Below are 25,598 nucleotides of genomic sequence, written 5' to 3'. Positions count from 1 at the left end.
AAGTTCTTATATTCACATATTCACTTTATTTTATTTTATGTAAAGCTGCCTTTGATATACTTTGAAATAAATATTTTCAGAGTATTTTTATTCAGAGAATCTTTGTTAGTCTTAAAATATCTCAAATATCACAGAACAAATATTGTGTTATTATCCACCAGGATGAATATGATTGAATAAGACTTAATTGTGGAGTCGACTGTGTAAGACTAAAATCACAACAGCGACAAGAATAATCATAAGAAAGCAGCAATAAATTCTGACATGCATGCCTGGTTACTTTATGACACCATTCAGTAGTTAAAAGCAATCATTTGTAATGATCCATGATCATCAAATATCCTGTAAACCAGAGGTGTCAAACTCCTTTTTAGCCCAGTAAATCAAGTAGAAAAAACAGCTACTTTGAGGAGCAGTTGGATTAATTAAGCAGCACAAAACAATTCATGAACAGACTAATTTGCTTTATGCATAAAGGAGGAAATTATATAATTTCTAAGCTACAATGCAGCATATTCAAGGGGCACGAGTGCATTCATTTTCTATCATTTAATAGTGTAATACAGTTTGATAAAATGACATTTGATCTGGTATCTGTGGTAAAATCGTAAATACTTTAAAGTGCCACTTGACTATAGTTGAACGTTGCCTCTTACAAATGCAGTGGATTTAAATCTGCGGCGATTAAAAAAATAAATAATCCATTATCCGCGTTTGTCCTCAGGCTTCCTCCGTGGTCTGAAATCCTCCTTCCGCCCTCTGACCTGCATGACGACCTCGAGAAGAGCCTCCTTTCCATCTCGACTTTCTTCCTCACCTCGTCACAGACCACAAGTGGACAAAGAGAGCATGGTACCAGCACTGTACATAGTATTCTGCGCGCGAACGCATGTACTGCACTTATAAGAGAAACCATTATGCATTAATGAGCCACATTGTCAGAAGCATATACTGTACATGCAGTATCTTTCCCCGAGTATATGTAGTCACGCATTTATTTGAAACATAAGGGGTACTGTGAAGGGCTGCTGGGCTGCGCGAGGCTTATTTTATGGGAAAAGGCTTTTTACTAATTCATCACCACCGGATGTATAAATGAGACCCAAACGACACGTATGGTTCAAGTTATTTATAAAATAGAATGTGTTGGACTATGATAGACTGTATTTCCAGTTAAATTGCTAGCTGTACATTCAGTGAAATCCTAAAGGTGTACTATAATAAAAGTGAAGAAAACAGCTTGTGGAGCTTCTTTTCGAATGTGTGGCGAAATCCACCTTCTGCTACGAGAAGAAGAAGAGATGTGAACGTAGGCACGGCTCCGGGGATTCGAGTGGAGGCGGATTCAAGCCGATAGCGGTTGACATGTTTTTGCAGGCTGACCCTAAATTTAGCAGATTTTAATTAATCTGTTGTGACTATGAACTGCAGTGATTGGAAGAAAAAAAAAAAAGCATTTGATATGATGTAAATCTGTATTTCAAACATGTAAGAAAGAAAAAAAAAATCAAAGTGAAGAGAGAAAAAGCAAACATGAGTAAACAAACGTAGAAGAGACAAATCTCTTTCATAATGAAGTAATGAAGAGTCTTCATTATGAAGTAATTTAGCTCAACATCAGTCCAAATAAGCTGGGACTTTGTTGAACCAATGAATCGCAATGATTTGTGAATCTCATTAGCTCACATTTTACCCAACAGAACATCGATAAATGTTTTATTTTTTTTGTTCAAAATAGGCCAATATTCTCTATGCAATTGTAAAATATCTTTTTGTTCTGTTGGCAAATGAAACGTATTAGGTTGATGTTTTTTGTTTTTTTTTACCTCGTCACAGTAATTTCCACGTGGTATTTAATTTAATCAGTCAGGGAGCTGCCGTGGCCTCCAGGTTTGAGCAGACGACATGTGACAAGAAGGTTGGGGGTTTGAATCCCACTGATTCAGAAACTTGATCTACTGTGTGACTCCTTTAGCAGCCGGAAGATAACTTCATGGTTGTTTTTTTTAGCAATCAAACACATGTAAAGACAGTTTGAGACCTTTTATTGATTAAATCTCAGTATCAGTGCACAGTCTAATCGGACAGTGGTAACGCAGTATTAATGTTCTGAAAAGGTATTTCCTGCCTCGGTCACAGTTGCAGCACGCAGTCTGTGCCGGGGTACTGAGGCAGGTTGAGCTGGTATTTCTTCTCCAGGCCGGGCGGCACGAAGCGGCCGCCCAGGAAGTGGTAGCGCCCCCTGAAGAAGGAGGCGGATTTCTTCGGGGCGGTGAGCGAGATGAGCATGTCGGGCTGGAGCGCGTCGGTGCCGCCGCCCTGCTCCACGTCCCAACCTTTAAAAACATAGAATATATACAGCCTTGTTTAAAATTAGTCTAATTGTACTCATTATAATCCTTCCAATCCCTGCTTTTTTTTTCTTTTTTTTTCATTCTTAAACATGGTCTGCAGATAACTGTGTGAGCTGACAAGCGACAGTGGAAACCTGAATCTTGTCTTGAGCTCACACAGGAAGCTGCTTCGTCCATCTGTCTGCCCTTGGAGAGCGCTGAGCGCGTGACACCCACCTGATGGGATGTCGATGCTGGCGACGGGGACCGTGGTCTTATTCAGCACGTCCAGGACGGAGCCGAAAGGCTCCCGCACGGCGCCTTTGAAACTGAAGCCAAAGATGGCGTCGATCACCAGGTTGTACGCTTCGTCGATCACGCCGGCCTGGCGGAGACAGTTTGAGTTTATTTGCAAAGCCTGACGTGGAGTAAAATGTACACAAACCGGCTGCAGGATTATTTATCAGCTGTATTGCTACGACTGCCTTCCTGCAATAAAAACTCTTCCAATCCTCACGGGGAACTTTACAGCCTCATCTCATGTAAACCGATCGAAGGCAAATGTAATGAAGGGTCCGCAGGATGGGAAATGAAATGCACGCTCATAACCAGCAGGCAGACGCATCTCTCTCCACGACCGAGGATAAAACGCTGCTGCGGAATTGATTAGCAACGAACCTCGGGCATCTCCGCCAGGAAGGGGATCTCCATCTTCTGGCACTGAGTGGTCAGACCCTGGAACAGAGGCTTGTTGGGCCTCTTGGGGTACAAGATGGCGGGCTCGTAACCCTGCGGTGGCGGGACACACAGAGGGGGTGGAACACAAAGCATCGGCACTGATTTATTCACTCATTGACAATGTAGATTTTTGGTCTGGCATTCTGTGACAAAACACAAACAGTTCCTATAAGGGAACTGAAAAATGAGTCATCCAAACAAAAGAAGTACAAACAAATACTGTACATGCATAATTTACTTACAGTAAAAGAAAATCATTTTTTAAGGCATTTTGAAGTTTTTTTCGGTGCACATCTGCACTCAGACCTTATTTCTAACATCCTATATCACTTCCTCTTATATACTCACAAAGAGTTTGAGATGTCGTGCGCAGACCAGGCCGTCGCCGCCGTTGTTTCCGGGTCCACAGATCACCAGCACAGTCGGTTTGGCCTTCACCAGCGACGCCAGTGGATACGCCTGCACGACAAAAGCAACACATCAATTCACAAACTGCAGAACCGAAAAGAGGATTTTTGAAAATACAGATTTTATTTTGGCTCTCGTTATCAAAAATCTTTTTTTTTTTTAAAGATTGGCCCGTGCCTCACCCGAGTGATGGCGGTGGCACAGCTGAGGCCTGCCAGCTCCATCAGCTGATCCACGCTGAAGCCGTACTCGCTGAAGAGCTCCTCGTCGATGTGCTGGGCCTCCTCCTGCCTGTGGAGAGGCGGCAGTGTCGGTCACACAGCCTCAGTTTGAAGATGGTCAACAAGGTTTTTGAACCCTCACCCGAGATACTTGACGGTCTGGGCCATGGTGGATGCCGTCCTTCTGAAACACTCCTTACTGTGCGCTGCGTTCGTCGCAGCGGGGAGCGAGCATGTCCCCGTGTGAGCGAGGGAGGCCGCGGCTCGAGAGGTGACGAGGAAGCCGATCCCAAACAGAGTCCGGACGCTCCACATTCAGGAGGATCTGAGCTGCTGAGGAGACGGACAAGTTCAGAGGGTCCGAGCGTTCGGTCTGCTGACGCCACGTATCCCACTAAGGAACCTCCTCAGTCTTGGCATCATCCAAATAATTCCTGATGAATTCATATTTATTAGTTTTAATTTAAAGAATGAATCAAAAAATAAATATTTTGAGAACTCTCTGGGTTTTTAAAGAGCAAATAAAGGACTGATCAACTAAAAATTTTATAATTATATTAGCTGAGTTTTATATCTATTGATGAATCATTTCAGAACAGGAAAACATATCGGAAATTCCTAAATAGTCGAAACTATTGAACCATGTTTAAGCATTCATTCTTAATAACATGCAGTTCTGGAGGCATCTAACATATCAAACAATATCAGGCAAATACGTCGAATTGTGTTGATATTCTTCTCTTTCGGTCTGTTTGACGAGGTTAAATAGATCATGTGTGTATTATTCATATTTCTTACCACTTTCTTGGGGTTTTAAAGACCAAATAAGGGACTAATCAATCAAAAACATAATTGAATAACCTTGTAAAACTTGAAAACCGTAAAATAGAGGTTTGTATTTATAATAATACAAGTAATTTCACAGTAGGAAAACGTGTTATAAATGTTTTTCTTTATGTATCATAATCAACTACTGAACCATGTTTACACATTCACTATTAATAACATGCAATTCATTGCTTTTATTAAATGTTATCAAATAGCAGCGTGCATATATTTCTAGAACTGTTGATATTCTTGTCCTTTTGTCTGTTTGACACGAATCGTAGATATTATTTGAGTTGTTTACTTCAATTTGTGCAGATTTCTGGGCGGACGTCTCCACACAGGCTGCTAAAAGTTAGCTAACCTTTAACATTCAATCCGTGAATAAACATTAACGACATTAACGACACTCACCCGGTTCGCTTTAACAGCACCTTCCCACACGGGTTGGTCCTTTAAAACAGCTCAGAAACGCCACTTATTGATAAATAATACGCAGATTAGATAAAACAGTAACAATGTTTGAGGCTCTGCAACTCAACCTGTTTATTTCCGCTTCCGGTTTTCAACAAACATCTGCCTTCAAAATAAAAGTAGGTGTGGAGCACGTGCAGGTTGAAAACAAACTCCCAATCAAAGAAAATTTGATTACAGCTTTATTATATTACTATATAATAGAGTTGCAATGTGTTTACTTCTTCTGTCTTTACTTATACTAAGCTTTTAAAATAAGTTTTAGAAAAGGTGTCTTGAAAAAGCCTTTATATAAATCATTGAAGTGATCGGGAAAAAGACTGAAGTCTCCTCGGAACATTGAAAATTGCTGTGTTTCCCCCCTCTGGTCTGTGTTTACCCCAGTGTTTTTGGTGAAATATTTTAAATATTGGTGGGGGGAAAAATCTACCCCTGTTTTAAGTGATTAATGCTACTTCACCTGCAGACCCATTCAAAATTTATAAGATAATTGTATTTTGACTTCTTTTGCAAATGAGTATTTTTCTACATTTTCTCCAGCTAATTGTTTCTGACAGTATGTGCTCTGTGTGCCTGTGCGGGTTTTATCTAAATACTCCAGATTTATTTCACAATCAAAGAGCAGATATAGAAAACAGATCAAGAAAAGGGATTTGTGCACAAACAACAAAACGGGTTTTCTGAAAATACATTTAAAAATACAGTATCATAAAAATACACAATATTCTGTAGAGCTGTCGCAAAGTTGTGATCAATTTACCATCACAGGGGAAGCTAATTCAATTTAAAAAAAAATGCTTTGTAAAAATCTGACTTTGTGAATCGATCACAACCCTGCAGTGTCAATGTGTTAGATTATGGAGTATAAAAAAATGATACCAGCCTCAACAGCTGTGGATGTCATGTTTAAAAGCGGGATGGAGTTAAAGCGTTTAAATAGCTGGTAAGTTCTTTATTTGATTTCATGAGAACAGCAAGGACAAAAATCTTCAATCTTAAGTGTAACGTATACAAATAAAAATGCCTGCTTTAATCAATATATAAAACCAACTAAACTACTAAACTAATAACTACAACTCATATTACCTAAATAAACAATGAATAACTGAAAAGTTCTGAAGCTTCTTCAGGTGGATCCTGGCTTCACATGAGCGGACAGCTCTCCATTTTGCTTCCAGTCTGAGGAGAAAGTTGGACAAAGTTAGATTTTTCCACACACAAGTGCGACTCTTTCTGAAGCATCTTTAAGTGTGAGTTGTTTTAAAGCTTTAAATTAGTTTGACCAACCACCTTGCGAGGTGTGCTGGAGCTGAAGATGTAGGACTGCGGCAGTAAACCCTCGGAGATGCCCCCGCTGCGGAAGGAGTGGGAGGCGGAGGTCACGGAGCAGTTGTTCGATTTGTCGGCGGGGAGTCCGCAGGAGCCGCACACCACCGACCGGCTGCGCAGGTTATACTCGCTTTCGCCAACACAGGTGCTGTGAGCCACCTGCTGAGGACAGAACACTCAGGATCAGTCTGTTTGCTGACGACAGAATGGAAATAGTGTCAAGAGTCAACATTCAACAACTCGTCTGTGAAACTATGAGTCGCTTGTACCAGTAGCTATTTTTCATTACTTTAGTTATTCATCAATCAGTCATATAAACAAATAATCTTAAATGTTTTGAAACTGGTGATCTTCAGGGCTGTTTGGCACACACAAAAAAAAAGCTTATGTGCAACAATACCAATGAGTGCTTCACAAATTAGAATGTTGTGCATGGTTCTTACCATGTCATCATCTTCCTCATCAAGCTGTATGCGGGTCACCTTCCTCATGGCCATTTCCTAAAAGAAATTGTGTTAAATGTTACTAATTTTCCCACTGATATTTTTTTTTTAATGACTTTTCATCGCATGGAATGTGACACAAACAAGGCAGCTGCTGATGTTCACGCCTGAAGCTTGGGTTAAGAGTGCAACACGTGTTAATGATGTAAGTTACCTCTCCGTGAGCACTGATCAGAGTGGTTTGGAAAACATCCCCAGTGCCCCAGGAGCTCTGGGTTTTCCACACCAGGTCAGCGGGAGGATTGTGTCTTCCGCCGCCGCTTGAGGCCCAAATCTGCCGGTAAAACACAAAAGAACGTTGTACGGATCCCTGTTGGTCACTCCGATGGTTCAAGCCCGGGCGATATTTACCGTGACCCTCTGACCGGCCTTCAGGGCGAATTTAGACGGGAACTTGAAGATGATTGGAGTGCCGGATCCGACCTGTCGCTTCACCTGCCAGCTCCCCAAATTCTGATCCTGGAGGAGCAAAAACTCAGTCAACTCCTCCACATATATATATATATATAGAAATAAATTATTTTATTCATCAAAGATGATTCCTGGTCTCACCTCATCTGACTTGTTGCTGAGTCTCACATACTTCCCGTCCAGGTCGACCTCGTCCACGGTGACGCGCCCGCTGGCCGAGGCCTGCTGGGTGATGCGGGTGCGAGCCACGGCTCCTCCCGCGAAGCTGGAGGCCTCGCTGTCGGTGTCGTTGAGGCGGCGCCTCTTGGTGGGCGAGTTCTGAAAGCTGCCGTGGGCCGATCGAGAGTGGGCCGCCACGGACGAGGACTGACTCCTGGACACTTTGGTCGGAGGAGGACTCGGGGACAGACGCAGCCTGTGGGGAGGAGGTGATGATGATGATGATGATGATGGTGGAGGATGTAAAAAAGGAATTTTGCACATGTACATGCCGAGTGCGTGCCCTCACCTCTGCTCCTCTCCTTCCAGCAGCTTCCTGTAGGCACAGATCTCCATATCCAGGGCCAGTTTGACGTCCAGGAGCTCCTGGTACTCGTCCAGCTGCAGCTGCATCTTCTGCCTCATCTCGGCCATTTCTCGGTCTTTCTCTCCCAGCAGACGCCGGGTGGTGTCCCGCTCCCGGGACAGAGCGTCCTCCAGGTCCCTCACCTTCGCCTCGCGAGCCGCCAGCTGCGTCAGACAGAGGAATCGCAAAGTTGGATGAAAAATGTATTGACAAAAACCCTTAAAGCACAGACAAAAGGAATAAAACAGCTCAGCAAACACTGAATGGTAAGAGCTCGCAGCAGTAGCTGCATTTGTCATAAATATGTTCTAAATATTACAATATGTATGGATAAAAGGATGCACAATTGTATTTTAATGGACCCAAGTTAGAGACATTCTGTGCAGCACCACCAGAGTACAAGATAATATACATAAGCCAGCTCCTGTATATGGATCATATGGAACAGAATATATGCAAGAGGTATAAAAGCAAAATGTCATTCACACAGACAATAGAATCAATTAATAATGGAGCATGCAATCATTTGCTTTTATTTGGTAATTATTATTTAATTTGAGTCATGTTGACAATCAAAGGAGTTTGAAATCCAAATTAATGCAACTAAATAAACTCACCTTATTGATACAAAGCCACTTTCAATATAAAATACTGAACATATAAGGGGACTTACGGCAGGTGGGTGGATGGAGAGTGTGCGATTACCTGTTTCTGGAGCTGGCTGAGCTGAGAGGACGAGGACTCGAGGCGTATCCTTGTCTGCTGCAGCTCCTCGTGTGCGGCTCCGACCAGGTGACTGCTCCGATCGGCCGACTGACGAGCGCTTTCCAGCTGAAGATAGCGATAAAACAGAAAAGTCCAACTTTTGCACCCTCGGTTCATAAACATGCAACCTGAAAAGAAAAAAAAAAAAAGTCTATAGAAGCACCGTACCTTGGTGTTGTAGGTTTTCTCGATCTCGTCCTTGTACATCTTGACCTGCAGTTCGTGCTGGCTCCGCATCTCCATCAGCGCCTCAGACAGTTTGCTTTCAAAGTCCTGCTGGTGGCCGTTGTCCAACTCCACCATACGAGACTCGTGACGCCTCTTCGTCTCCCGCAGCTCCTGTAGGAGGGCAGACAAAAAACTGTTGGCGTCTCGTTGTTGAAAACATTCGGAGAAAGTAGAAGTGTGCTGATCAATCTGACCTCAGAGTGCAGGCTCTTCTGGAATTCCAGCTCCTCTTTGAGGGTCTGGATGCGGTTCTCTCCATCCACCCTCCTCAACATCTCATCCTGCAGCTGCTTCCGGGCGTCATTCAAGCTGGTGTCCAGCTACGAAACAGGAAAAGTCACATCTTGATGTGATTTTCGGCAAGAATCAAATCAAGCTTTCACAATGTGGAGAACAAACACGCTGATGACTTTGCAGGCAGCCCAGCAGAGAGATTGAGTGCAGATGTCGTTTACCTTGGCGACCTGCGCCTTCAGGTCCCTGTTTTCCGCCTCGAGGTTACGCTTCTCTCCCAGAGCCGTGGTCAAAGACGCATCCTTGGAGTTCAGCAGGGCCTCCAGGTCTTTGAGCCTCTGCAGCGCCGCGGCCAACTCCGTCTCTTTCTTAGTGTTCCTGCAGAGGCAGAAGCGTGAGACGTTTAGATGGGGTTGGTGTTGATGGAGAGCTCAAGTTTAATTGTGAATGTGGGACAACTTAGCTTAAATTAGCTTGCCTTGTTTGATCTCAGCTTATAGAAATGAGCTCAACTAAAACATTTGGTGTGTATATAAATATGTAAATATCCCTCTTCTGGATTCATTGAAAGGGTTAAATTAGTTCAGTTTGTCTTAACTTATTATGTTTCATACGCTTTTCTTGTTTCACGTTATCTGAGATTAGCTTAGCTTTTTCTTTTTTTTTTAAACCCTTCTTATCGCACTTTTTCTTGTCATCAGGATTAGCTTTATGTTCTATATAAATATAAGTCTAAACTATTTGAAATGTCTTCAGTCTGCACAGAAATCTTTATTAGAGCCGCCGGGTCAGTTTTATAGTGTGAAAGTGTTAAAGTGCTGACAGAAAACATTCCAGTGAGTGATTATAGTTACTCTGTTTAGTAGTTTGGTAACTACTATAATTTCCTTCTTTTGTGTCACGGCGCAAGTATGAGCTATTTATATCAAAGGGAAGCGAATACGGGGGAAAGACCTCGGCGAGAATGACTCACAGAGACCACAGCGATGTGCGTACAGTCCCGTGTTCCCGGTAGCCACAAAACCACAAGCGTTGATGTTTAGCCGAGACGTTTCCACGGCAACGGCTTGGCTTTTCCAAACACACTTTGGCCACCGATTCGGTATTTATGGAAAAAGAAATAATGGAGGCAGAAGTGGAGCCCTCCGAACACTGCCACGTATTGTGCAAGCAGTGTTCACTTTGGCGAAGGAGGAGAGGTTTGGGGGGGGGGAAAGAGTTAGTCATCGGAGGCTCTGGATGTGGCAGCATGGGAAGGTGCTGGAGTGCGAGGACAGCGTCGAATAGCAGTGAGCAATGGGGAGGGCATGCTGCAGCCAGGGAGTGGCAGCGGCGACACTCACAGCGTCAGCAAGGCAAATAAGCGTCGGCTATTAAGAGCAAATGACGAGGTGTCGCTCTGGAGATGTTGAAATGGGTTATTAGTGAATGGCTTCAACTCAAACAGATTCAGATTAAAAAAAGAGGGGAATTCAGAAGCCTTGAGGCGGCACACAATCCCATGATCCTCTGATTAAAAAAAGAAATCAACAGTAGAAGTGTTTTGTTTTTTTTATGTTGTAACTTACCGTAAGCATTTTTTGGGCGGTTTTTTTTTTGCATTTGCCATGAATACCCTGAATTGTGAAAATTTTTAAGTACAATAGGATAAAGCAGACTTTCAAGGGAAACTTAGTAGAAAAACAGCAGCTTCAGCAACCTCAAGTGATAATTATGGGATGGTAGTAAACGCAAGAACGTTGCGTAAAAGAAGCTTATTAAATCAGCGGCGCGAGCAAATGTAGTAACTTTTTCTAAAAATAGCCATAAACTGAAGGTCATATGGGATCATGCCTCTCGGCAGCAAAGCCACAGTTTGTTGAGTACAAATGCTACAAACACACAGAGGTGTGTGAAGGCCAGGACGGGAGGAAGGGGGACCCTTTAAACACCCCCCCCCCCCCACCCCCACCCCCACCACCACCACCACCCATCCCGCCCACCTTGTGTGGCTTTGCACGGTTTTCTCACCTCACAAACACAAAACGCACGGTAAACCTCATGTGACACGTTGTGGCTCGACCTCTAACCCACCTGGCTTTCAGCTCCTTGTGGTCCTCCCGCAGCTTGCCCAGCTCCAGCTGCAGCCTCGCCCTCTCCTTGGCCACCGAGTCCAGGGTCTGGCGGGCATCGGCCAGCTCCGTCTCGTAGGCCGCCTTCAGGCCCGTCAGCTCCCGGCTCACCTCGGTCTCGGACTCGGTGATGCGCAGACGCAGGCCGGCGTTCTCCACCTCCAGGGAGCGGACCTTGTCGATGTAGACGGCCAGACGGTCGTTGAGGTTGCAGAGGTCCTCCTTCTCCTGGAGCCGGGTGATGCGGTTGGGGGAGAAAGGCGTGTTCGCACCGCGGGGAGTGTTTTTGGGTGTCGCCATTGCACCTTTATATCTTTGTTGGAGAAACAGACACTACGGTGAATTGTTTGCCTCTTTAGTAGGTTTTAAATATACAATAATTTAGCCTTTTTATTTCAATACACAAATACAGATGCTGTAAACGGTAAAAGACCAACAAGTTTGCTCAAGTAATGAAAGTGCATCTTTCGTTTCGCAGAAAAGTGTGAAGAAAGTTTAAACAGGTCATTTAAGGCTGATGCAACAAAATAATTGCTTTCAAAGACGTTTATCTCTTTAGTGTGCAAAGACCGAACAAACAAAAGACAAAGGATGAATTATCCATAGACATGGGAGTGGTTAACGACTCCACCCAAAAAACTCCCAGAAAAGTTGCTGAACATCAGATGCAATGGCTTTTTAAATGTTGGTTTTACCTTTTGAAAGCTGCTCAGATGAAGAGAGGGAGAGATCGCTCCGGAGATCTTTGAAGAAACTTTTCGGCTGACTCTGGGGAAAATCGTCTGATTGGGGCGCTCGTCTCCGTTTACTGTTCAGACTGTTAGTGCTCCGTCTGCATCTGAGACACTGCCCATGTAGGAAAGAATGAGATGGGAGGAGAGGAGAGAGGTTGGCCTCAAGTTTGGCACTTGGTAGGTGGCTCTCTCTCTCTCTCTCTCTCTCTCTCTCTCTAATGGGTGTGCAGTCTGAATGAATGAGTCACCCTCACTCAAAGCCATGTGTTGCGTAGATGGGGATCATTTTAAGCAGATCTATTGGCTGATGGTTGAGCCCTCGTCTTTTACAGTATTTGACTCAAACCACATCGTTCTTACTTCTCTATAAAAAAAAAAAAAATACACCAGTTCATGTCAGGACAGCGAGCGTCTTACAACTCCTGAACATCAAGCTGAAAACAGCCAAATACTGGAGAAGTGGTTCCTGCTCAAAACTGCTGGTGACCACAACAATGTTTCTTGTCCAATTATGATATATTGATATAATAGTGATCTATAGTTATTGGTTAATAACTTCACCAAGGAAAGTTGGGCGACCAAACAAAAGTTGGGTGACCAATGGAGTTGGCCGGGAAGGTTATGTTTTCGTCTGGCCATAGAGACTAAAAACTACTAACACGAGGGAACGAGACCATTTAACTCGTGGCCACGAATTAAATTAAATTAAATTAAATCATTCCCGCATGTTACATTGCAGCGGAAATTGAACTATTGTGCTGCAGTGCACCTGTGCTGTGTCACACAAAGTCATCTGCATCAGATATGGGATTTAGAAGCAGTTTCCACTGTTGTTTTCCCACACTTTTCATCGTAATACCACTATAACCAACGTCACTTTCAGGCCTTGCATCGCGTTATGAGCGCAGGCTGAGGTCTGCATGCAAGCTGCATTGTACTCTGCTATGAGACGCCGCTGCAAGTGTCTGATAGAATTCCAGAGAAGTTCTGCTCCACACTGGAAATTCCTGTATCCGTAGGATATTGTGGTCCCAACAGTGCCACCTTGTGGTCGGCTACGTTCTTGTTTTTCATTATTTAGTTGTCTATAGGTAGAATTGTACATGTTATACAGTATGTGTAACAATTATTTGTGTATTGTTTGTGGAACGGTTTGAGGATCAGTGTTTGATGAGTGAGAGGAAAATAAATGGACCCGTTTTGAAATTCTCTTCGAGTAATTATATCCCAGGGGCTGCAACACCCACAGTAATTCTTTATAATGAAGCCATACTTTTGGATCATCGGCAACTATAAAACAAACTGCACAGTACTGTAATTAAAAGCTTGGCACTTCATGTGAAAGAGATTTTGTTGTCGTTCAGCGTGTGTTTATGCAAGTTGCCATTGGAAACAGCTGTAGAATATAAAGACTATAACACATGGGAACAAGATCTTAAGTCATTACTTTAAGTTAATAACTTGAGGGAAAGCATTAATATCTTGTGGCTGAGGATTAAATGATCTAATTCTCTGCATTTAATAACTTGAGGTAATGGCTTATTATCGCGTTCCCTTGCATTATTATTTTTTTCTCTCCATGGCCACTCAGGGGCTCCAGACTCTTCAGCCAAATTTCTTTATTCAAACAGTGAATTAGAAGCGATGGAACAGAGTTAATATTCAGAAACTCACCACTTGTTGACTCCATCTCCACACCTCCTGCAAATCCAGTCATTTAAAATTCGCCCCAAGTCTCGGAACATGAAATGATGCTGATTGGTTGAATGTCATGTCAGTCACTCTGTTGTTAGTCAGTCATTGGTGAGTCCGCTACAAAGCCCCGCCCACGAGTGGCGGTTTTCGCGTCTTCGTAAACCCCCGTGGAACGAACGTTTTATGTGGGCGGAGTCAAGTCAAACATTTGAGGAAGTCACACAGACGGAGAGATAAATCAATAAATCCTCTGATTGAAGATTATCTACAGAAAATTAAATAAATAAGGTTTAGACCCCATTTCGACAGTATAACAGTTTAATCATGTATTTTATATGTATATTTAAAACAAATCTCTTTCTTGCGTCCCCTGGCCAGCCGCCACTGGGTGGGATGCTTAAATCAATAACTCAAGACACTTTTATTTACTTATTGCTTAGATTAGAATTAAACACATCAACACTCGGATCCCAGAACACGTTTTGCCCAGTCTGACACAAAAAAACCCACATTTCATAGTAGTTTGGTTTGTTCCATTAAATTTATTATACTAAAATATCATGTTATATTATGTTCATGGTGAAAACCAGTATAATAATTATTAAAATGTTTCTATTAAAAAAAAAAAAAACAACAACAACCAAAAAAAACCCCACTGCAGTTATTGAATTGTCCATAATATTAATTATTTATTTGCTGGATGGTGAAAGCAGAGCTGCAGAGAGGCCCACCCCCCCTCTCTCCCTCTCTCACTTACTTTGCTGACTTTTCACATGAGCAAAAGCTGTGTTTTTAAAAGTGACTTTTTAACCAATCTATAACTCAGTTCCCCTGACAGTGACATTAAATATTCCTCAGTAAAAGTCACATTAGCGTTCGGCTGTACAAACAGTATCTGCGATGCATTAGCAGCCTTAAATAAGATTTAACTTCCTTCTCTGAGAGCCGTCTGCCTCTGAGCTGCCGTTTCTCAATTCTTAGTTCATGAATGTCTTTCTTTCAAGAAGTGCGAGCATCAAAATGATTTCAGAGCATTTGACTCCTTCTGACTAATGCAGCTGAATTAAATGAGTGAATGTGTAATTGGACTGAGCTTCACAGTTTTGCTTCACTGAGTCTTCTTAATTGACATTTGGTTTTCTTTGTTTTGTTTATAGTTTTACATTACCTACAGACTGCACCTTTGACCACCCCCCCCAAAAAAAATGCTTTAAAGGAATATTCTGTTCACTATCCTCTTTGAATAATGAAATAAAATCCTTTCTTGCCTTGGAGTCCAAGTGTTTTACCTTTTTAAATGGACATTTAAAGCCACATCTCATACACCATAAGGTCATGTGATTAATTCGACCATCATATATTGGAATATATTGTTTCATTTGAATGACTTATTGATGAATGATTTATGGTTTAGTTTTGTGTTTTAAATGGTATATTAGTGGAAAGCAGAACTGTTAAGGGTAATAAACCACATAAGTTATTACGGTACTGGTTGTATATTATACATTATGTGTGAAATGTTTGCTTCTGATATGCAGTTGCTTTTTTATGACACCTAACGAATCCAATTATGTTAGTTCAGCTCAGATGATTTTATTCATGCCTTATGGACAATTTCTTGCACACACCGGTTTATACTAAATCATAAATTGCTGCTACTGGTATAATTTGTAGTAAAGATTATACATCATAAATTAAAATGTAGGCACTGGCTTACAAGCCTTATAATTCATGAAAAAAAGTACATTTGGCTTTTTAACTATTGAACACAAGTGACCTGAAATAATAAAGGTGACATTTGAAAGGGAAAATCATTCAAATTATTGAATAATTGGGAGTTCTGAGAAGCTGTTTGAGATTTGTACAGTAAATAAAATTTAAATTAATTGTTTTTTCCGGGGGGGGGGGGTTATGGTGGACAGGAAATAATATGACAGCCTATGACAATAAATATGTACTATTAGTAATAATAAATGCAATAAAATACTAAAATATCATCCAGTGGTTATGGTGTATATGTCTTTTTTTAATAGATTTTTTGTTAAAACGTCAGGGATATTCATTTGTGTGTGGCTGATGGAGCACACCATGTCTGCTTTGCAGACTGCGTCGCCTCCCACTGGCTGCATGTCATGGAAACGCTGAAGAAACGCGAAATCCCCGTTTGACTGCGCGTTAAAAAAAAAAAAAAAAAAGAAAAGAAAGAAACAAACCCACGACCCCCTGATCTCTCATAAATGGAAACATGTCTCATGAGTTTACTGTAGGAAAAAAAAAACGGGCTGAGAGAATTAGATGGGTCGTAAAAGTGTGAATTGTGAGACGCGTGGCACGCTGCGGACTCCGTTCTGTCATGTGGTTTGTCGGAAAACCCGTATTGGATCTCGGCGGTCACCTGGGCAAAAGGACTTGGAGAAGAAAAAAAATAAAAGTGCCGTGAAGGCGCTGATTGTCAAGAGAAATGCAAACTCAGTCAAGTATGACACTGATCAGACGCGTGTGACACTTTAGACGCACACATTTAGGGGACACATTCACGCGTAAGATTTAAAAAAAAGGGGCGCGAATGGCACGAGACATCATTTCTAACCACCAAATCCTTCACACACGAGGAGTCACGTGAAAACACTGCAATTTTTTAAATGTGGCGAAAGGCAAAGCGAGAGAAAAAAACAACCCCCCCCAACAACAAAAAAAACCAACACCCGTTTTCCGACCTCCGAAGAGAGTACAAAGTACTCCACTCCATATCTTATTGAGCGCATGTCGCAGCCCGCAGCTTTGCGCGGACAAACAGCGAGCTGTGCGCCGCGGAGACGCAAAAATAAAGGACACGGAGGACGAAAACAAATAGGGAAATCCGAGCCGAAAACAAAACATCTCCGGTGTGTGCGATCCGTCGGCGTGCTTGCGGAGCCGCTCGCGATCTTTCTCCCGGACTCGGAGCTCCGTGAGCGTGTTGTTTTTCTCTCGCTCTCTCTCGCGCGCGCACGCTCCGTCTCTGTCGGGCTCTGCGGCTCCGTCCCGCTCCGCAGCGGCCTCCATTTTAGCTCCTCGCCCGGCCGCCGCCTCACGTGTCCTGGACTGTCTTCCTCACATGACCCGTGTGTTTGTCCCCGTGATCAGCGCTTCCATCTCCGTAAATCAGTGTCGTTGAATATCGGCGGAGGTTTTTTTTTTTTTTTTTTTTTTTTTCTTTTCTTCCTCCCTCTCCTCCTCCTCCTCCCAGAAAGCTTGATGGATATGCTGGAGCAGAGTCTGGACAGCTCGACGAGGTGAGACGCTTCCTGCCGGCCACGGCCTCCCCCCGTCTTCATAACCTCACACACACTTTGATTATTGCTGCCGATAACTGCCTCCGAAGTTCGATCCGCGCTCCCTGCAATTTACAGGAATTGCGCTTTTAACGCAGACATTTTCAGGTGAAAACTGCGCCTTTTTTTTTCTTTTTTTGTAACACAAACGTGTGCGACAGTTTATATTTACTACACGATTAATGCAAAATCCACTGCAACAACAAGTCCTGTCAGTTGTTCTTTCTTTCTTTTTTTTTTTTTTTTGATTTGCATGTCAAAGCGCTGCTGAGGCTTCACCGGATGCCGCTCTTTTCGGGGTTTAATTACTCAAATGATTGTGCACACAGAGAAAACTATCAGTACTAACAACGCGTGGGGATTCTTTATTTATCTATGTGGTAATGCACAAACTTTAGGATGATTTGATTTGTCAATGCTTAAAATCGAAAATTTGTCCACGGGCGCTGCAGAAAACTTGGGATTCACGCCTGTTCGGCTTCACTTTATTTACGTTTTTGTGCGCATGCTCCCGTGTGACCGACAGGGGGCGCTTCGTGTCACCAGAGCAGGAAGCCTGCTCCACGTCAACTACAAACACTCGTCCCAGAATGATGGTATTTCTAAGAAAACTGGCTTTTCCTCACTGCTTTTGTCTCTTTCAGTCACGACAAACAGGAAACAGAAGAGGTGGTGCAGCTACAAGAAGGTAAGATGAATAATTCAAGTAGATTTACTTAAAATATAACAGTTATGCCACTTAAATAGACATGTGGTGAGAAGACGGCTTTATTACGATAGCGATGAACCGATAGATTTGACATGGCTTTGTATGAGGGATTATCTAATATAGTTCCTTTCACAATATATAATTCACAGTATATAATAAACAGGAAAGTGCTTTACAAATAATAGCCATGGTAATCATTATTTGGCTTCACTGTTCTGTATTTAAATTCAATTCTATTCATATATAGTACAAATTAGTACATTTTAGAGAGGAAAAACGTACCAGGAATGCGGTGTGTTTCTGCTGAGCTGATTGGGGAAAGTTCAGGGAGAAAAATACAGGACAGAGTGCAAGAAACAACTGTCAGATCCTGCAGGGTGATGCAAAGACAGGAGAGAGGCTCAAAATGTCAGTGACACGCATTGTGTTTTTGTAATTCATATTTTATGTCATTTTTTTCAAACAAGAGCAACAAAAAACTAAAGAAATTCAACAAAGAATTACCCTTTTCGCAGTGTCAGATCAAAAGAAAGCGCCCCCATGATCCCCTGGAGTTTTTCATGTCTTCATTGATCCTGGCCAACATTTGTTCATATGATGCTGTTTGGAGCAAAGCTTCTCTCCATGTTATCATGTCTAGAGGACATTGACGTTTCTGGAATCTAAATCGTTCCCAATTCTGATTGATCTCCTAGTTGACATAATCTTGACAAAGCATGCGATATAAAAGCGACCCACCCATTTACAGTGTTTCCCAATGAGTTTTGTCTCAGTGACATTCATCAACATGAACACATGTAGAGGCTTTTCCAGCGGTCTAAACCAGAGGTGGCCAACCCGCTGCTCTCTGCCTGTCGGGTTGCAGCTCTTTGATCCATGACTGAACTCACCGGAGTGCGATTCTTCCGTGTATTAAAAGTTCTCGTGCGAAAGTCACAGTTCGAAACGCGGAAGTCGTATTTAAATGAACCATGGACCCTCTCACTCACTTTACAGCCATCGCTACGCTATATATGGCAGATTGGTTCGAGCACACAATGAAGAAGTAGGTTATGACCTTAAAACCGTCAGATGAGGTAGTCTCTGAAATGAGGAAGTCCTCTGTGTGTAACGGCTGAAAGCAGGACGATTTCAGTCACGTTCATTCAATCCCGCCTGATATTTATCACAGGACTCTGTGATAACTTCTAATCCTTTCAATCTGATTCACGCCTTCATTTCTTCCATGATGTAGAGCAGAAAGCTGCTAATTCCATTATGCTTGTTTCACATTTTTAATTGAAGTCGGTGCTCTGCAAAGCATAATACAGAGACTCTGTGCGTGTCTGCAGGAGAGGCGGTGGGGACGGACGAGCAGACGGCCGTGGCCATCGCCAGCGTCCCGCAGGCTGCGTTCACTGACCACAATGTGCAGTACCAGTTTCGTACAGAGAACAGCGGAGGACAGGTGATGACCCCTTTCGGTAGCCGGTGTGACGAGGTGGGAGGGGCGGAGCTGTTGACAGCCGCTCTCTCTTGTGTGCAGGTGACCTATCGGGTGGTTCAGGTGACGGACGACCATTTAGAAGCCACAGCAGATGGAGCCGGCGCCGTCAGCGTCGTCTCCACCGCAGCGTTCGCCGGAGCCCCTCAGGCGGTGGCGCAGGTAACCAGGCACCGTTTGCTACTTCTGCAACGTGCATGTTTTTATTTCTTCACCTTTTTTGTCCCCGGGACGTTTCTGAGCTTTAGGTTTTGACTTTAAATTTTGTCCCATCGGAAAAAAAGTGATGTCGGATCTGTAATATTTCAAGAAGACAAACAGAAACATACTCCCAAATGTGGAAAAAAAAAAATTAACAGCGTACATTTTCCCTGACACACTAGATTGTTTTAAACGAAGCCCTGTGTGTCAAATTAGACAGGATTCACATTCTTAAGCTTCTTTAACAACCTGTGAAATATTTCACAGGGGACTAATATGCAAATGTCGGCTCACCTTTCACTTCACAGGTGGTTGAAATACCGTCACAAACAGATGCAAAATAACATTTAGTCATTTAAAGCTTCTATTTAAAAAAAAACAAAAAAAGGCTTGTTTGGTTTGATTTACTCTTTTTTTTGTGTTTCTCTGTTTCTGCACATGTTTTTTCCTTGGAACATTTCCTTGTTTGTTTCCTCTATTTTAAATTTTTTTTAAACCCTAATGATGTCAGTAGCCTCTTGTATAGTTCTATCAGGGCTGGAGTGTTTTTACTCCTCGTGAATGACACAGCGTTGCAACAGATGAGCGATAAAGACGTTTAGCAGCTTAGCTTGAGGGCATATATTCATCATAATTGGTTCCACGCCACGCCTTCATTGCACCAGACCAGATTAGGTCTCTCAGTCAGTAATCCCAACAACGAGACGGGCCAACATCTGCGTTGATCTGCTGGAAACAACTTGGGATGGCCGTCGTCAAGGGCAACCACAACCGGCCCGAGATCCAGTCTGACTACTGCTACAGCTGCTCACAACCCGTAGAAATAGTTTGCATGTCGTACAATGTTGCAGCACATTAACGTCCTCAGTGTCTTTCCATACTGGATTTATTCCCTGTTCAGAGATACGAGAACAAACGCTGCTTTCTTGGCTTCCTTCATTTAGTTATTTGATGACGTACATCGATGACATGAAGGATAATGTTGTTATTGTTGTATTTTAATGTATATTGTCGGGGTTGGGATCGTAAATACATGACGCTCATTTAATGAAATCAGTAAGAGCTTTCATGTTTGTTTTGGGTTGTTTTTTTTTCAAAAGTAAAAAAAACTGAAAAATTATCAAATACATTTTTTTAATCATCAAATTCAACCACATGAATCCACGTCAGTCCTTTGTGATTGAGGTTTTTTCATCGTAAACGTCTCTTCACCTTCGCCTTCCCAGGCCGTCATTCAGAATCCTTTCAGCAACGGGGGCAGCCCCGGAGGGGAAACCGTGGGCGGAGAAACGCGCTTTGCCTATTTCCCCGCCGCCACCGTCAGCGATGGAACGGCCACGGCCGTGTCCGTGCAGGCTGCCGCCGACCCGACCATCACGCCGGCCGGAGGTGAGGCGGCGCTTCCGGCCGTCCCGATTGTCGCGGAGAGACGTGACCGAAGTAACGCTGTTCCTCTGTCGTTGAACCCAGGCCAGTTCTACGTGATGATGAGCCCCCCCGAGGTGCTGCAGACAACGACCCCACGTACGATCGCACCACGCGCACACACCTACACAGCGTGAGTATGACGCCACACTGGCCACGCCCCCCCCCACCTCACACCCCTCCCCTCCCCCACATCGCCACGTCTTCTTCACCCACACCTCTCCCTGTAAACTCCACCCCGGACTGGATGATGTTCACCACCTCCTACTCCTCCTCCTCCATCCCCCCCTTTCTTCCTGGAATGATCAGTGTTGTCATTGTGTGTACAATAAAAAAAAAAAAAGCATTTAAAACATCCGACATCTAAAAAAAACGCACTCTGTCCTACTTACCTGCCATCCTCAGAGACCTGGGTGAAAGCGAGATGTTGCAGCATGGCAGTTCAAACTGGTGAGAAGAACTTTCACATACGCTCCGACTCCACCCACCCTCGTCATTTGGTTTAGTTGAAGGCGGTTTCACTCGGCGGCCTCCTCTGTGTCGTGGTTTAAGAACCAGACGTGCTTTCAGACACATGGAGGATGTCGAAGGACGTTGCTCCTGTGATTTGGCCAGCAGCTTCATATCTGAATGTCTCCAGTCACTAAACACTAGTAAGATACTGAAGTGTCTCAGCTCGGCGACCTCTTTCTGGTTGCCAGGTAAGCTTACCTCGTGCCCACAATGCCTCTGGTGCAACAGCAGCGTTCAAGTTAAAATTGGCTCCACCTTTCGATAAGCACGTGTGCAGGTCATCTCCGCTCCTGTTGCTGCTTCTTCCATGTCATCAAATCCATTTCAGGAAGTGCGAACATGCAGATTATCACACGGGAAGTTTCCCGTCCTGCACGTTTTAGGTCTCTCCTGGCAGCAACACACCAGATTTCACCAGGTCATCGAGTTTTTTGGGGAGAGTTTGTTGTATTAATTTATCCACTACATCAGCGTTGCAGCAGGAAGACGGTCTAAAACATGCGGGACGGGGTCTCCTCGTCATCAAGCTTCTTCCTCCAACTGACTGATATGTAACATATGCAACACTAGATAATAATATACGAGAAAAGTAATGCCTCGTAAACAAAGTTACTGTATTTCAAGTAACCACTCCAAAACCCAGAATTTTCCTTTTGAAGGATTCAACCGTTCTAACTTGACAGTTAAATGTCTGCTTGTGCAGTTTAAAGACATTTCGACTATTAAGCAGGTGGGTCTTGGTTAAAATGACTTTCTTTGTAACTGGTGTATTTGTGAAAAAGACATTATTCGAGGTGTTGTGCTCCTGGTGTGTCTAGTCTTCATGTGGACCATTTGGTCCGACTCCCAGTGTGACCGGAAGGTTTGTCTCTGTGTGTCCACAGGAAGGTGGAGGGTCCGCGGGCGCCCAGAGACGAGAGGCGGCGAGCGCAGCACAACGAAGGTGAGCTCCCACTTTTAATTTCCTCTTAATGCGTCATGTGTTCAATCAAAAGGGTCAGTTTATGGTTTCGTTTCCATGTTCTCCTCCCACTGTCCAATAATATGGATTTTTAGGCTTATCGACAACTCTTACATTGTCTCACTGTATTTGACCCTTTGCAGATTAACATGGATTTCTTTTCTCTCTCTCTCTTTTTTTTTTCCCCAGTGGAGAGAAGAAGAAGAGACAAGATTAATAACTGGATTGTTACACTCTCAAAAATCATCCCCGATTGCAGCGTAGACAGCAGAACTGGAGCGGTGAGCGTTAACAACCAATAACACACTATAATTAATCCATTGACATAATGACCTTCCAATAACGTTGTAAATTAGTTCAGCACATATTGTAATAACATTTTGCCTGTGATTTAAGAAGTCATTATATTTATTGCCTGGTGATTAAACTATTGATGTAGCATGAAAAAAAATTTTGAAAATCTAAAATCTGCTGCCAATAATGTAATAATACATAAATAGAACTACTTTTTTTTTTTTTTTTCTGTTTGCTCGTCAAAAATTGGTGCAGTGGATGCAACTATATATTATATGTATTCATTTAGAGTATGTAATATGCAGGACTCTCAATTCTTGTAATTTGTACTAGTTTATTACATTATTGACCATTATATTCCTCAGTCCGCTTTAACTCCAGTAACATCCTTTTTTTTTTTAACATTAAGGTGAACTCTAACTAGTATCGGGGTATTTTTCAGTCACCGTTGATTATGAAGCCATTTTGCCTGAAAGCAGCAGTTTCAAGTCTCAGATCTTTCGACGTCTCCCCTCCCATCTCCTCCCATCTTAACGCGGTTTCTCTGCTCTTGCACGCTTGTGTAACAGGAACTGAGTCAGACTGAGGCGGCGGGCGCGGGCGCAGTCTCGCCCAAAATGAGATTGTGTTTAATGTAATTAGGCAGAACCATATGCATGCGCCTGATCAGTTTATCTCGTGTGGTTTAGTCACCGGCCTCATGGTGCAAGAGAGAGTTTTGTGACTGATACCGGGGGGGGGGGGGTAAAAAATAAATGGGAAGTGATGAGTCGCATAAAACCACGCGTGGGTTTTCAACATGTCGCCGTGTCGTGTTCCTCAGAGTAAAGGAGGCATCCTGTCCAAAGCTTGCGACTACATCCGCGAGCTCCGCCAGAGCAACCAGCGGCTGCAGGAGAGTTACAAAGAGGTGGAGCGAGTGGGGATGGACAACGAGCTACTGAGGCAACAGGTTGGAGCCCCGCACACAAACACAACTGCACAGTTAATTTCATTCAGGAGGAAAATGCTCAGTAAGCAGATCCATTAAAATAAAAAAAATATATATTGCAGATGAACTCAATTTTCTGTGCAGTATTGCATTCCACTGATTAACTACGACTAAGAGATGCTGGGACTTGATTTTAAACCAGCTCTGTTGTTAAGGTATTATTTCATACGTTCCATTAAAGGAGTTACTAGCAAAAATAAACCCCACCCTGAATTCACCTTTAACTGAAGGTTGAAACTGTCCTATTTCAGTATCAGTAGAAATACACAGGCATTTCTGTTAGATATGGCGACTCCATGTTGTCAAAATAGAATATAATTTGAATAAAAGGTTACTCAGTCAGGTAGTAATTCAAATGTTATATTCTTCTATTATTTTTATTCATGTTGCGTAAATATTTTTTAGAGAATGTCCTTTGTGTGTTATTTATTTAATGTGAAGAAAAAAAGAATACAAAAGTTCAGATTAAACTCAATCCAACCTGTATAATTAACATTTAATGTGTGACGTTGGTGGGAGTGTAATATTTTGGAGCAGGGTGTCAAACTGTCAGTCAGTAACTTGTATTGTTACTTTATACTTGAAAAATCATCTCTTCTGTCGGCTAATATTGAATATCTGAGTGCAGCAGTAAGTTTGTATGAGAGTCGTTTTTCTTTTCTCTTAAATTTTTAAAAATATATTAATGGGTTTTTTTTGGTTGTTTTTTTTACACCCAGATCGAAGAACTAAAGAACGACAATGCGCTGCTTCGAGCACAACTTCAGCAGCACGGTATAGAAATCAACGGCGACGCGACGCCGCAGTGATTTTGTGGACTTGTGGACAGAGGGACGGCGTCACAAACACAACGAGGCACGCTCACAACACCCGGACAAACAAGAGGAGAAAAAAGAAAAGATGAAGAATAAACGACGAGAGACTATTTCCATCCGGAATTGGACCCCCACTTAATGAACTCGCACTGGGGGTTTCAAAAGAAGACCGAAGGACTTGGAAGCGTCTCCTCCACCTGCAGCCGTTCGGAGGCTGAACACTCCGTTAACTCCACCTCCCACTTCTGCCTGAAGGAAATCCAGCACCGCCACGCCTGCGCCAGACTTTCTTTTTACGTTAAATTATGACTTTGTTTGAATTATTTCACCGTTTTATCATAACACAAACCTCCTTCCTATTTTTGTTTTGTTTTTTTGGACATTTGCTGTGTTTGAAACTACTAAATGTGACACGAATGATATTTCCCTTTATTTCTTTTAAGTTATTAGTCTTTAATGAATGTGTGCACAGACCATGGGAAAACTGAAATCTGCTTTTACTCCTTGCCTGGCGGGGATCAAGATCAATTCAATCACGCCGGGACTGCCAATGGATTGTATGTGACTGTAATGTGGGGCTGCTGTCATTTCCCGCCTCCTTTACACTCCGAGAACCAGGCAGAGCTGGCAAACTTTATATACAGTATGTGCAGTCCAGCGTCAATAAAATCCAACAATTTTCAAAGTAGAAGCAGCATTTTTAATACAGGCGTATGTGTGCGTGTGTGTGTGGGGGGGGGGGGGGGGGTGTATTTTTTAGTGCAAGGCCTTAATGGAAGCCTACTGGAGAAGCTAGGTGTTAACACAGCTCAGGTAATTGGGAAAGTGGTTCCCAAACTCAATGAAGTCCTTATATAGAGAATTTAGATCCCATTTGTGTCCCCCAGTAAGTGAAATGTACAGATAAAGAAGAACATGATTTTGAACTTGTGAGTCATTTCTGTTGGGCATTAAAACCATAGATGTTTGTATATCTGCTTCATAGTTCACTGGTCTAATGCTTTGAATGGGAGAGCGAGAGCCTGATTTGAGATCCGTCTGCATTTTTATGGCCATGTGATGATCCCCCCCCCAACCCCCCACAGTAATCCCAAATACTTTGATAAAACTTTGGGAAATGTCGCTGCTTATTCCTGACCAAAAAAAAACCAGCCATGGTCAAGAATGTGCCGAGAGGGTGATGATAGTTTTAACTAACCAGCTTTTGTCTACACTGAAAGTCAACACAGCATGGAAATATAACCACTGGCATGACTAATTCTGATACTACAATAAAACTGAAGTTTATACCCGAGTGTTGTTTATTAGAAACATAGGT

At 42.9% G+C, this 25,598-nt stretch overlaps 3 protein-coding genes across 6 annotated transcripts; 1 reads left to right on the top strand and 2 right to left on the bottom strand.

Moving 5' to 3' along the window:
* Positions 1-2,047: 2,047 nt before the first annotated feature.
* Positions 2,048-5,540, bottom strand: naxe (NAD(P)HX epimerase). Of its 3 annotated transcripts, none has more exons than XM_080516179.1 (7): positions 4,940-5,540; positions 3,843-4,134; positions 3,662-3,770; positions 3,420-3,530; positions 3,012-3,122; positions 2,571-2,718; positions 2,048-2,336 (listed from the first exon to the last, which is right to left on the bottom strand). In XM_080516179.1, exons 2-7 carry the CDS (start codon positions 4,013-4,015, stop codon positions 2,134-2,136), a joined length of 855 nt encoding a protein of 284 aa, XP_080372305.1. In that variant the 5' UTR covers positions 4,016-4,134; positions 4,940-5,540; the 3' UTR covers positions 2,048-2,133. The 3 variants fall into 3 exon arrangements, with proteins under 3 accessions (XP_080372305.1, XP_080372304.1, XP_080372303.1); XM_080516178.1 differs by having other exon boundaries at positions 3,843-4,033; XM_080516177.1 differs by having other exon boundaries at positions 3,843-4,030.
* Positions 5,541-5,936: 396 nt separating this feature from the next.
* On the bottom strand, positions 5,937-12,007 carry LOC308144900 (lamin-A-like). Of its 2 annotated transcripts, none has more exons than XM_080516175.1 (13): positions 11,841-12,007; positions 11,108-11,458; positions 9,256-9,412; positions 8,995-9,120; positions 8,741-8,911; positions 8,513-8,638; positions 7,751-7,971; positions 7,384-7,657; positions 7,183-7,290; positions 6,986-7,105; positions 6,772-6,828; positions 6,290-6,490; positions 5,937-6,178 (listed from the first exon to the last, which is right to left on the bottom strand). In XM_080516175.1, exons 2-13 carry the CDS (start codon positions 11,443-11,445, stop codon positions 6,143-6,145), a joined length of 1,935 nt encoding a protein of 644 aa, XP_080372301.1. In that variant the 5' UTR covers positions 11,446-11,458; positions 11,841-12,007; the 3' UTR covers positions 5,937-6,142. The 2 variants fall into 2 exon arrangements, with proteins under 2 accessions (XP_080372301.1, XP_080372302.1); XM_080516176.1 differs by having other exon boundaries at positions 6,290-6,487.
* Positions 12,008-16,811: 4,804 nt separating this feature from the next.
* Positions 16,812-24,981, top strand: usf2 (upstream transcription factor 2, c-fos interacting; the record flags this gene model as incomplete). The annotated part of the gene is made up of 11 exons (XM_080515631.1): positions 16,812-16,849; positions 17,533-17,576; positions 18,929-19,044; positions 19,123-19,242; positions 20,508-20,670; positions 20,752-20,839; positions 21,112-21,156; positions 22,104-22,162; positions 22,370-22,461; positions 23,298-23,426; positions 24,185-24,981. The coding sequence occupies 11 exons, from the start codon at positions 16,812-16,814 to the stop codon at positions 24,272-24,274; spliced, it is 984 nt and encodes a 327-aa protein (XP_080371757.1). The 3' UTR covers positions 24,275-24,981.
* Positions 24,982-25,598: the final 617 nt, after the last annotated feature.

Source organism: Blennius ocellaris, assembly GCF_963422515.1.
Source record: "Blennius ocellaris genome assembly, chromosome: 20".
Taxonomy (NCBI): Eukaryota; Metazoa; Chordata; class Actinopteri; order Blenniiformes; family Blenniidae; genus Blennius; species Blennius ocellaris.
The sequence above is the reverse complement of the archived record's forward strand: the minus strand, read 5'-3'. Positions and strand labels throughout refer to the sequence as shown.